At 56.8% G+C, this 12,445-nt stretch overlaps 1 protein-coding gene across 8 annotated transcripts; it reads right to left on the minus strand.

Moving 5' to 3' along the window:
- Positions 1-2,980: 2,980 nt before the first annotated feature.
- On the minus strand, positions 2,981-11,181 carry LOC132530758 (uncharacterized). Of its 8 annotated transcripts, none has more exons than XM_060168149.1 (3): positions 7,626-11,181; positions 6,565-7,346; positions 2,981-5,985 (listed from the first exon to the last, which is right to left on the minus strand). In XM_060168149.1, exon 1 carries the CDS (start codon positions 10,532-10,534, stop codon positions 9,434-9,436), a length of 1,101 nt encoding a protein of 366 aa, XP_060024132.1. In that variant the 5' UTR covers positions 10,535-11,181; the 3' UTR covers positions 2,981-5,985; positions 6,565-7,346; positions 7,626-9,433. The 8 variants fall into 8 exon arrangements, with proteins under 8 accessions (XP_060024132.1, XP_060024131.1, XP_060024128.1 ...); XM_060168148.1 differs by having other exon boundaries at positions 2,981-6,298; XM_060168145.1 differs by having other exon boundaries at positions 2,981-6,378.
- Positions 11,182-12,445: the final 1,264 nt, after the last annotated feature.

Consider the following 12,445-nt stretch of genomic DNA (forward strand, 5'->3'; position numbering starts at 1 on the left):
CGTTCACATCTCTGCCTGAGCTGGGGCTCCGAGCCCCAGGTCCCGTTCACATCTCTGCCTGAGCTGGGGCTCCGAGCCCCAGGTCCCGTTCACATCTCTGCCTGAGCTGGGGCTCCGAGCCCCAGGTCCCGTTCACATCTCTGCCTGAGTTGGGGCTCCGAGCCCCAGGTCCCGTTCACATCTCTGCCTGAGCTGGGGCTCCGAGCCCCAGGTCCCGTTCACATCTCTGCCTGAGCTGGGGCTCCGAGCCCCAGGTCCCGCAGGTGGCACGGGTCTCCTCATTCTCCTCCAGGCCAGCCCCTCATCGCTCCTTCCTCACCCACCTACGGCAGCTTTGAGCCGAGGAATGCTGTTACAAAAATGAAAATATGTAAAGGGAGAGGACATCTAATGCCGCCCTTCTGGCGGAGCAGACTCAGGCTTAAGACAGCTGGTGCCGCAGCATTTGTGGGCTCGCGTTCCGAAGTCAGGATGCCTTGCAAGTGGATATGCAGGCAGCAGACTCAATTAGGGGTCCTAAAAAAGCAGCATTAAGACATCTTTGTGCTGACCCGATCTTTCTGTTGCCTGGAGAAGCACATTCTATGACCACGCCAGAAATACGAATACATGTATATGTATGTATAGAGATGTACATGTACCAAATTATATGTGCGATACTCACGGAACACAGTTATAATTGTTAGGTTCATAAAAAATAGACAGAGGTCAGGCCAAAATATGATTTAGTGCAGCATGAAATGACTGAAGAGAAGTTTGTGACCCGAGGGTCAAGCCTCACAGGTAGCCTCGGCGTGGGGAGCATGGGCTCAGGGTCAAGGGGAACTGGAGCTCGAATCTGGCTAGACCATTGACCCCTGAGCGGCCTCACGCGGGCCCTGCACTCCTGGGCCTCAGGGTTTGCATCTGTGATTAGGGCTAATAGTAGTGCTTTCAGGCTTGCACTGAGGCTTCTGTGTTTAAAGGACTCAGTATGGTGCCCGGTACACGAATGCGCCCAAGTCTAAAATCACCCCACCCGCAGCGGCTGTCATTTCTCAGGCGCACGCGATGTGCCAGGCTGTGCGGACGCGCCGTCTGCTCGGCCAGGGACGCTCAGCCCGGCTGCAGCCTGGAACCCTGAGGAACGTTCAAAAGCCCGGTGCCCAGGCCTGCACCCCAGCCCTGGAGCCCAGCCAGGCCCCCGCCTGTGTGATGAGGCCAGATGGGGGGCTGCTCGATTAGACAAACGAGAGGACAGGGACCAGGTGACCACATGCTGCCTTCCACACGTGAGGCCGGGCTTCCGGGTCCTGCTGGCCCGGTGACCAGCCTGTCCTGGTTTTTCTGTGGTTTTGCTTCTCTGGCCGGAGCAGGGGCCGCTGGCTCAGAGGACCCTTGGTCACCTTCCCCAGGACGGGTTTCCAGGGTCCCTCCGGAGCTGCTGCCCATTGGGGTCCTTACCTCTGGGCACCTGCCAGGGTATCTGTGGGTCCGTGTCTCAGATCCCCGTTGAGCAGAGCCTTGAGCTCCCTCAGAAGCCCTCAGTGTAATGTCTTTAACTGATGTGCTGCTGGTACCGACCTGGCACCCCCGTCATCAGCCCCGGGGGCCCGGCCACGAGTCCTCCGACGGGACAGGTGGTGGGGCTGGGCGCTGAGGAAGGGGAGCGGATGGTGCCCTCAGCCCACCTGGGCTGGTGGCGACTCTGCCCCGTGTGGCCGGTCTCCACTGAAGACAAGGAGACGAAGGTTTTCGCCCGCCGGCTACACGACAGCTTGGGAGCCTCAGGTGACAGGTGCCTGGACATAAAAGATGTTTCTGCAGAGTGTGTGTTACACACACACACGAGGTACTGTTCCAGGCACAGCGCCCTCATTTGGAAACCGCTTCTCCCGGGAGACTTCCCGCGTGCTCGGGAATCTTGCTGAGCTCAGCGCCTTCGCATCACTGCGGCGTGGCCGTGTCCTCAGTGAGGAGCGCGTCCTCCCCACGCCGCCCGCTCGGGCTGAGCTCGCACGTGCCGGGCCTGTGGACCCCCTTCTCCCACCGCAACCCCTGCTCCGGTAAAGCCCGCGTTGACACTGACCAGAGCGCAGTGTGACTGAGTGACCCTGGGCACACCAGGCTCTGAAATCTGTCAGTTTGGGGAATTAGTCTGTGGAAGAACGAGCCGGAGGCAGGGGTCAGGCGGTAGGAGGCCGGCTCCCCACAGGGGGCTAATGAGACCCACGCTGGCGACTCCAGGCCCTTCCTGGCCAGGCCGACGGCCGCCTGCTCCTCTCGAGACCGTCTTCTTGCTGCGAGGGGACGGGAGGCGTCCCTGCCTGATGGGAATGCTCCCCGCTCTAACCAGCGAATCTCACCTCCACCTGAGCCAGGATGCTGGGAGGGCGACCAGCAGGATGGTCCCCGGCTTAGGTTCTTTCTGGAAAATCTCTGTCCAAACACAAAAACCACTCCTGGAGGAGGGCGGGAATGCGACCCCGGGAGAGTGGGTCTGAGTCCACACAGCCTGCCCCTGGGGGCCCCCCTGAACAGCACACCCTCACTTGTCCCTCAGCACAGGGTCCAGCTGGAACCTCGGCCTGGGGGCCTGGGGGCAGGAACCTGGAGAGGATCTGGCTGTGGCTCAAATAGTTGTTCTGGGCCTGGAAGGACAGGTGGCAGCTGGGGGATGGCATAGCGGTCCTCACTTAAGACCAGAGGACTTCTGCTTCCTGAAGACGCTTCTTCTTTGGACGTTGACGGATACTCAACTCAGCACCTGACGTGGAACGTGCTGTAGACAGGAGAACTTTTTAAAAAGGCTGCTAGGTTTGGTCTGCCAGTTGGCAGGACCCAGAGGGGTGTGTGGGCGGTGAGGGTGGCAACTTGCTCCAAGCACGCCCTCCCGGTGGAAGCATCCCGAGGTGCACCCCTCAGGACCGCCGTCAGCATCTGGGAGTTACCGACAAGATGCTACGTCCACGTGGGAGTCACACGTGGATGGCTTTATTATTTCAAGCTTTTAATTGTATACAATAATGTACGATGTGTACATTGCACAATACATTATTATACAAATTTTTAAGTTGAAAATGTCTTCAGCTTAAAAAAAAAAAAAAACGCAAATAAAGTAAATGTCCAGAATGTGTAATTCTCTTTAAGGGCTCTGGAAAGCTAGGGCTTCTGGTTTATTTTTCAGTCTTAGGGAAACGGCGGCGTCTTGGGACTCGACTTTGACTGCCGATCACCACGCAGTGGATGTAACTGGCGCTTCTCAGCCTGAGTCGTGACCCAGTTGGGTGCCGCTCTTCCTGGGTGCCCGTTGAGCATTGCCAGGGCGGGCCTGGCCTCGTCCCAGGCTGGTCTTCCTATGGCAGGACCTCCAGCTGGCCTGCGGAGACTGTGGCCGTCTCGAGCTGCTTGTATGCAGCTGGAAGCAGTGTGCTTGGTCCCAAAGCTGTCTAGGACTGCTTTACTGCACTGATGAGATTTACTTACTGGGAAGCAAAATGATGGAGGCTGAGTGAAAAGAGAGGGAATTGATGTTTTATGAAAATTGGGCCTATTGCTTTCGAAAGACTTGTAAAGTTGAGTAGCACAAATATTGCTTCCAACGTGGCCCTGAGGGAGACCAGCCACCGTTAAAAGATCGAGGAGAAAATTGTAGAAACAGAGATGCTTTTGCACCCCGTAGCTTTATATTTGCCTCACAATCATTGCTTCACTTTAAAGAAGCACAACGTTCGTGGAAATTCATGGGTGAAGCAAGAAAGATGCCGGAAGCACAGGCCATGGACGCACCCCTGCAGAAAGGACCTCGTCAGCCTCCAGACGTGGAGTCTCAGGACTGTGTGTGACAGTCATGCACTGACCCCACCTCCCGTTTGACGCTATGCCTGCCTCCCAGGCTGCACAAAATAAAGGGCCTCGTGTGGCTGGATTGACTGAGTGGATTCCCGTTTCCCCCCTACTTTCTCATGTCCAGATGGGGGTGAAGTGAAACCCCGGCTTTCAAGGGCTGCCTGGGCAATAGCATCTTAGCCTGAGGGCCACAGTTTAGGGGGGAAACTGATCCTCCTGCTCCCAGGACCCAGCTGGAGTCACCACTCCATCTCACCAGACAGCAAGAAAGTAGCGGATCACATGTCCCCCAGCAGCCCCGCGACCAGGAGGCACCTGAATCCTCACTCCCCGCTCCCTGACGGAACCGTCACCGGGCATCCCGAACAGGGTGGCTGCTTTGGGAGGCTGGGAGCAGCGAGTCCTGCGTCAGCAGCATCTGACAGTGGCCGGCTGGCAGGACGCTCACATCAAGACAGCAAAACTGATGGCGGGTGTGCACCTGCTTCAGGGGAGGCTGGCGGCAATTACGGCGGCGGGGCCCACAGCAGTCCCTGGCTCCGAGTCTGCGGGCAGCGGGCGGTGATGGATGTCGGCCGCGCTCCGTCCATTCCAAGCAAACGGGTGTCTGGAGAACACATGGCTCGGGCCCGATAATCAATCATCCGTTTAATCAATTAGGAGCTTGCACCAAGGGAGCAGGGTTGGCGAGGCGGGGGAGTGGACGGTGGGGGCAGTGCCGTGGGCCTGGACACTGGGCTTCCCAATTAAAGAGCAGGTGACGAAGCAGGCAGTACAGCCGGCCCGTCGCCGCGGAGGCCTTTGCGGCCGTGAGGAGAGGAGGTCCAGAGCGTGGGCCCTGCTGGCGTGACGCACTGGGCTAGAGCAGGGTTAGCGGGAGGACAGGCTTCTGGGAGACTCGTGTTCTAGTTACACGCCCCATCCCCCTCCAGTAGGATTTCCGGAGGCTATTCCCAAACAGTCATTCTGTTACGGGGTTTTCTGGGCATCCACTCAGGTAAAGCTCTACAAAACAGTTTCGGGGAATCACTCACGTCCTCACTGCTTTTGTTGCGAAGACGTGGAGCATGAGTTTAATTTTGAAAACAATCCTTTGCCTTTGTAATCAAGACGGGCCTGCAGCGTCCCCGCCCTTCCAGCGTCCACCTGCCCTGCAGCGTCCGCCTGCCCTTCCAGCATCTGTCTGCCCTTCCAGCGTCTGTCTGTCTGTCTGTGCTGTGCTGGAAGCTGCATCCCTCTTGCCAGACCACCGGTAGCCGGGCAACCTTGAGTGAATGCCTTGCCCAGCAAAGCCCCATGTGTAACCTCCACGTTCTTAGAGGTTAATGTGCGTTGCGAATGCCAGATACAGATGCAAATGCAGACTACCGTCACTGACAATTAGTCCATTTCACATGTGAAAAAATGTAAGCACACTTTTCACAGACTCTGATCTGTATGTCTCAAAACCTCAGTCAGTGTGAAGCCTTTTATTTTTTAAGCCATTTCCCCTCCTCTCTGAGGGGCCCGATGCTGCCCCTCCTGGGATTCGCTTTGCCCACTTTCTGGAGGCTCCAGGGGAGGACTCGTATCCATCGAAGGGCCGTTTCCAGCTTCTCGAGGCGCCCGCTTTCCTCAGCTCGTGGGCCTTCCTGCGCCTCCGAAGCCAGCACTGCAGGACTGAGTCCTTCCCCCTCACATCGCTGACCTCCTCTGCTGCTGCCTCTTCCACTTTTAAGGACCCTGTGATCACACTGGGCCACCGGAGAGCCCAGGACTCTGTCCACATCAGGGTCACTGGACCAGCACCCTGAATTCCACATTCCCGGGTTCCAGGGGTCAGGACACGGATGTCTGGGGACATTCATCTGTGGCCCGGGAGGACGGCTTGAGGGACAGCCTTCAGCAGGCCGTCGGGGCCCTGAAGCTTCTGCCCGGTGGCTGTAATCAGCTCCTTTCACTCGCTCAGAGGGGCCGCATGGGTGTCCTGCTTTCCAGCCTGTGCAAGGACGTGGACGTCTGGTAAGATGGCTTTGGGGACGGCCAGGTGAGCCTGCACGGGGTGTCCAGGTCTGTGGTCACCCAGCAATGCCACTGGGTAGATCTTTGGTCTGGTCTGGGCCTCGATGCAAAGGTTCCTTCAGCGTGGCTCCCAAGCAGCTGAACGACCAGCGAAGCCTATGAGAGGCAGAGGCAAGTCACCTGTCATCCCGTGGGGAGCGTGGGACTAACGGAGCATCTGACTCAGTACAGACGGTCTTTGTAGGCAGAGGAGGCCTCTGGAAGCTGGAAAAAGCCCAGATTCCCCCGTACAGCCTCCACAAGGAGCCAGCCCTGTGGCCACCTTGATTCCCAGCCCAGGGGAGACCCCTTCTGATGTCTGACCTACAGACCTGTGAGGTGGTGAGCGGTGCTGTGCTGAGCCGCTAAGTGTGACAACTTGTTACAGTGGCAACAGGAAGCGGGACACGGACGGATTCTGACCTGGCAGCTGTGGAAGGAGGCGGGGACTCGCGTCTGTGCTTTCATGCGTCTCCCGGGGGCTCTGGTGCACGGCACCTCTGAGAGCAGCTGCTGCGTAAATCAGAAGTTGGGTCAAGTCTGAAGTGGCAATGGGAGGCCTGCGGGCCTCAAGATGGCAGGGCCCAGCTGGCCCAGGTGGGCCCTGGCAGACCGGGAAGGATGGAAACAGGGACCGTTAGGAGGCTTGCGCTGGCTTAGGAGAGAGATGATGAGGGCCTAAGTCAAATTACTGACCTGCTTGATCCTTTCCACGTGTGAACTGATTTGACTTCAATCTGAACGACCAGCCAGCTCCATCGGGATGACTAGGCCCGTCCTGGGAGCCACGGTGGCCGGAATCAGGGCCTCCTCTCCGTCCACATGGCACCTTCTCCCAGCTTTTATCTTCTCTTCCCACCCGCATCCCTCCTCTCTTGACATGGATGAGGGCTGCCTCTCCTCTGTCCCAAGTGTGAAGCTCTTGTTGGGGACCCTTGAAGTCCAGAAAGGCCCCTTCCCCGGCACAGGCCCAGCGCAGGTCCTGTCGGCGTCGCTCAGCCCTTTTCTGACCGCACAGGAGAGGGCAGGCCCCTGCTGACAGGCTCCAGGCAGCCCTGAAAAGCTGTGCGGGGGCCCTGCACCTCTTCCCCGAGGACACGCGCCCGGGGGCCCAGCGGGGCTGGGCTGTGAGAGGGCAGTGGGGCAGCGGTGGCCCCGAGCAGAGGGTACCCTTGGAAAATTCTTCCCACACCACTGCTTGCTCTTGGGAGCAGCTAAGGGGACAAGACCCCACGAGGTGGGTGATGCGCCTACACCCAACCCAGCGGTGTGTGTCCAGCATCACCTGCGCAAACACCCCACTAGGCCGGCCTCCTTCAGGGCTCACGTGGCTCAGGACCTCGGAGGCGTCCCCTCTGTTCCCTCCCGCGACACCTGCCCTCGTGGTGCTCAGCCTCCCCCTGGTTCATGACAGCAACCCGTTGACCCGGATGGACGGCTGGGCCTCCTGTAGGGACACTGCTGGGAAGATTCTTCTTCTGAAATGAATACCCAATTCTTAGAAGGTGGTACCCAATTAGCCCTCACTTTATCTTGGCTATAAGTTGATTTCTTATTCTTCGGGTTTAAGATTCTATCCCAAGCCTATAATTACTTCCCTGAAATGGCCAGACATCGTGTCCCTGGTCCTCTGTCTTGATTAGAAATGGGTCCCATATTGTAGTAAGTTTGTCAGCCAGCCCCTCACCCACTGAATTACCCGTCTGAATGCAGCAGTTGTGGTCATAAGCCCTTCGATTCCCGAAATAGCCGCCCACCTCGCCACGGAGTTCCGCCTCAGCAGGACCCGTATAAAGTTGCAGAGCTGTCCCCTCTGTCCCCTCTCTTCTGATCACGTGGCAGCTTGTCTCTGTGGACGCAGAAGCATAGCCGCGGGGCCTGGTGTGGGAGAGTCAGAAGGACGAGCGATGCTGGTCACAGGAGACAAGCAGACAGGAAAGAAGTCCCGTGTCCGCAGCACCCCAGGGTCCTCAGGCGTCCTCACGCCCAGGTTTAGAAGGAGCGTGAGGTCAGCCAGGGCCCCGCAGGTGAAGCTGGCTTCTCTGGAAGTCCCAGCAGAACAGGGAGACGGGGCTTAGCGAGAACCTGGCCTGGTCCTCCGACGCGGGGTCGCAGCTCCGGGTCCTCTGGGGGCATCTCTCTGGTCAGTTCTCCCTGTTCCGTGAGGGTGAGTGAGGTCACGTCCACGGCTTCCCTGTACTGGGCTCCAGAACACGGCTTTGGAGGAGCAGGTGAAGACGTCTGTGACTGAGAACTTACGAAAAGGCTGTGACTCGTCCAGTTTCCCTAACTTGCAAGATTGGACATGGACCAAACGAGGCTCGGTGCCCCCCCCTCCGCCCGAGCCATGTGTTCGCCTGTGGGACCTTCACGGTTTCCACGCTCACAGGGGCTCGAGCTGGGCTCTAGGTCGGCCTGGCGCTGGTTGGCTCTGAGGCCTGGGCCGTGCGGACCACAGTGGCAGCTCCTTGTTAGAGGCACGAGCGGGTCTTCAGGAGCCCTGGGGGCGGATTAGAAGAGTCCGCTTCTCCCTCCCCCAGTGGAGGGACAGCACGGCCAAGAAGGTCCTGCTTCACTAGCGGAGGGATGCTCCTGGCTCGGTGGTCCCAAAAGGATCTGCCCAGCAGCGAGGAGGGGAGACCAGGCTCTCACCCTCTCCCACGCGGCCCCCACCAGGGCTGCTTTGCATGCTCAGGGTGGGCTGCGGTCCCGAATGTACACAGGGCGCCAGGCACCAGCCCTTAGGAAGCCTGGGCAGGATCACCTCCCTCCTTAGAGGTCTGGCTTGCACGCCATGCCCTGCCCAGGAAGTGTGGGCATCTCTAACCTGTGGGCACACGGCAGAAAATTGCAGGAGCCTGGGGCTGTGAGGACACAGGAGGTCAGAGGAGGGGCCCTGGGGACAACACAAGGGGGATGGAGGGGATGGAGAAAGTCCGACTGCACAGGACGGACAAGGGCGATGGGAACAAGGCAAGACCAGCTGGGGCCCCTCGTGTCCCTGGTGGCCAACACCCCACAGGGGTACCGACGCCAGCACACGGGCTTGTGGGGTGAAAAGGGAGATTAGTGGGGCTTCAAAGGGGCGGGGTGGGAGTTGATCACAGCACCCCCTTTGATACGGGCAAGCAGGGTGCAGAGGGAGGCAAGCAGTGGGCACCCACAGAGCCTCTGAACGTGGACCGGCCTCTCCACCTGCTGCTCTTGACTTAGGAAGAGGTGCCGCTCTCTCGAGCAGCGCACCTGGTACACCTGTGCGTCACTCCTCGGCAGGGCTCCCCAACCTTCTTCTTTCTGGGCTTTGGTTGTGGATTCGCAAGTAAACTGGGGACCCCCACCACTGGAGGACACGGGGGCAGGAAAGGGGGGAGCAGCAAAGACCAAGGCGGTCACAGGGGCTGTGGGCAGGCTAGTTTCTCAGAGATGCACTCCTGCACGAGGGCTGTCCCAGGGGATTCAAGGTTACAGTGGAAACCACATCAAAGGCCTCACTTTCAGGGAACGGCAGTCATTTCTGGAACCCGAGCCTCTTATGAAAATCTCACGGCCAGCTTCGCTCTCCCCTCTAGCCCCCAGTGACACAAATAAGATGGACAGAAGGAATCTCTAGGATGGGGTCAACTTGGGGCCTCCCCAGGTACAGAGGTAGCTCTCCCTGAAGTCCTCCAGCGGTGGGCTGGCAGCCCAGGCTTCCCAGCGCCCTGCCGGGCAGAGCTGCTGATTCATCCTGGATAATTAGGACGTCGAATGTGTCAGGAATTCGTGCCACAGGGCTGAAGCTCTTTCCTTTCTTAATGGTGAAGCGGTCCACAGAGAGAACACGCCAGGATGGAGTCACAAGTGGAGTCAGTGCCCAGCTCCCGCCAGGCCAGCCAGACCGCAGCCCTCTGAGGCCGGGCAGAGCGGGGCCAGGAGGGTGGGGACGGCGAGCTGGGCGCTCACCCAGGCACAGCGGGAGGGGCCGGGGGCAGGCTGGGGGCAGCTCGGCGGAGTTTGGTCCTGCAGAAGTGGCCTCCCTGAGGGCGGGGCTTGGTGCGCTGCAGGTGTGGCTCAGGAAATGCCATGGAAACTGGCTCCACCCTTGCCAGCATCCACCTTGAGCCCCACGCCAGCTTCTGACCCCTGAACCGGGGACCTGGCTGAGGATCCCTGGGCACCACTGGGGGGATCGACTGCATCGTCCTGAGGGACAGGGGAACGGGCTGGGCTGCACCCAGGAAGGAGGAGCAGCCGGGGGCACCGGCAGGGTGGATCGGCTCTTCTCACGTCCAGACGGCCTGCCGGCCTGGGAGGGAAGAAGGTGCTTTGTAAAGAGGGGACACCCTTGCCCGAAGACATAAACTGGTGCTTCCAGGGAACACGTGGCTGCCTCTGCTTCACGAGGGCGGCAGGCCCAGCACCCTTTCCTCACTAATATCCCTGCCGGGCCTCTCTCAGCGGAGCTGCCTGAGGCTTGGCCCAGAGGAACAGGCCAAGGACAGAACCTAAGGCCCATCGTAGCAAACAGCAGACACGGAGTGGACAACACTGGCTCCAAGGACCGGGGGTGACAGGGACTGATCCCCATGGAGCATTTTCTGAAGCTGGGGGGGCTTCTTCTGCACCCGGCCTCCCCAGTGCATGGGACCAACTGAGGCCGGCCTAGCCGTATAAAGTAAGTTCTCATCTAAATAATTCACATAAGTGAAGAAAGTCCCCATTTCTCACCTCGAAAATGAAGACCACCCAAATCTACCTGACGCGCAGGGCAAAGCCAACTTCTGTTCCAGCTCAGCTGAAGGGCGAGGCTGGCAGGGCGAGGCTGAGACACTCGTGCTGGGCTTCGCTGGCCCTTCCGGCCAGAGCTTGAGGCTGCCCAAGGCTGCCCCAGGATCTCAGGGTCGGGAGGGGAGGCAGAACCCCTTGTCCTTCTGGCCCAGCAACAAAAAGCCACAGAAACAAAAACAGACAAAACCCCAAAGTGCTCCTCTTCCAAATGCCTCTCTGTGCTCCTTCCGCAGGATTTCTAAGTACCCACTTGTTGTCTGTGCCGCCGGGCTTGCTGCCTGTCTCTGGGCCCAGCCCTCAGGGATGCACACAGCCTCCCAGCTCCCCAAACTCAATCACCAAACAGCCGGTGTCATTTTCTCCAGGCTCCCCATGAATCCTCCACACTTAAACCTTTCAGGAGGCAATTAGGCAATCCATTCCCCAGGGCAAGGCTGGGTTATACAACATCTATTTCCCGCTACCCAGAGCCCTGCTCTTGCACTAGTAGGGAAGCGGCATTTCCTCAGGGGAATTTACTACTCATAATTTTTTTAGAAAAATATACAAATGTTTATTTTCTTTAAAAAAAATCCACTAAGGCAAAGGAAACAAAAGCAAAAATATACAGATGGGACCTGATTAGACCTGAAAGCTTTTGCATAGCAAAGAAAACCACCCACAAAATGAAAAGACAACCTCCTGAATGGGAGAAAATATTTTCAAATGATACAACCAAATAGGAGTTAATATGCAGCTTATATAAACAGCTTATACAACTCAACATCAAAACCCAACAGCCCAATTAAAAACAGGCAGAGGGCTGAATAGACACTTTCCAAAGAAGACACACAGGTGGCCAGCAGGCACTAATCATCAGGGAAGTGCCAATCAAAACCACAATGATGTATCACCTCGCACCTGTCAGGATGGGTATCATCAAAGCACCACAGAAAACAAATGTTGGAGACGATGTAGAGAAAAGGGGACCCGCATAAACTGTTGGTGGGAAGGAAAATTGGTGCAGCCATTATGCAAAACAGTATGGAAGTTTCTCAGAAAACTAAAAATAGAACTACCACATGACCCAGCAATTCCACTCCTGGGTCTATATCTGAAAAAAATGAAAACTCTATTTTGAAAAGATACATGCACCTTAATGTTCATAGCAGCATTATTTATAATTGCCAAGATATGGAAGCAACCTACATGTCCATCAACAGAGGAATGGATAAAGAAGATGTGATACACACACACACCCCACACACACACACACAGAGTACGACTCAGCCGTAAAAAAGAATGAAATTTTGCCATTTGCAGCAACATGGAAGAACGTGGAGGGTATTATGCTAAGTGAAATAAGTCAGATAGAGAAAGACAAATACCATATGATATCACCTGTATGTGGAATAAAAACCCACAACAAACTAGTGAATAAAACAAAACCAAAAGTAGATTCATGGATATAGAGAACAAATTAGTAGTTACCAGTGGGTGGAAGGGGCAAGATAGGGGTAGAGGATTAAGAGGTACAAATTATTATGTATAAAATAAATAAGCTACCAGGATATACTGTACAGCGCAGGAAATATAGCCAATATTCTATAATAGCTACAAATGGAGTATGACCTTTAAAATTGTGAATCACTATGTTGTACACCTGAAACATATAATATTGTAAATCAAATCTACATTAATAAAGAAAATCCAGGCTTTTCTAATTCCACAATTCCGGCCCTATCAGACATGGACAAACTGGCAGATGGCAGATGTGAAGGACATTTTGATAAGCTATCCGCTTCTGGCTCTGGGGTTGTGCCTGCCGAGG

The sequence above is a fragment of the Lagenorhynchus albirostris genome, chromosome 12 (genome assembly GCF_949774975.1).
Source record: "Lagenorhynchus albirostris chromosome 12, mLagAlb1.1, whole genome shotgun sequence".
Classification (NCBI taxonomy): Eukaryota; Metazoa; Chordata; class Mammalia; order Artiodactyla; family Delphinidae; genus Lagenorhynchus; species Lagenorhynchus albirostris.

Bases quoted from the DNA above. Each gene is read 5' to 3' on its own strand.
- LOC132530758 (XM_060168146.1), bottom strand. From the start codon at position 10,534: ATGAGAACTTACTTTATACGGCTAGGCCGGCCTCAGTTGGTCCCATGC.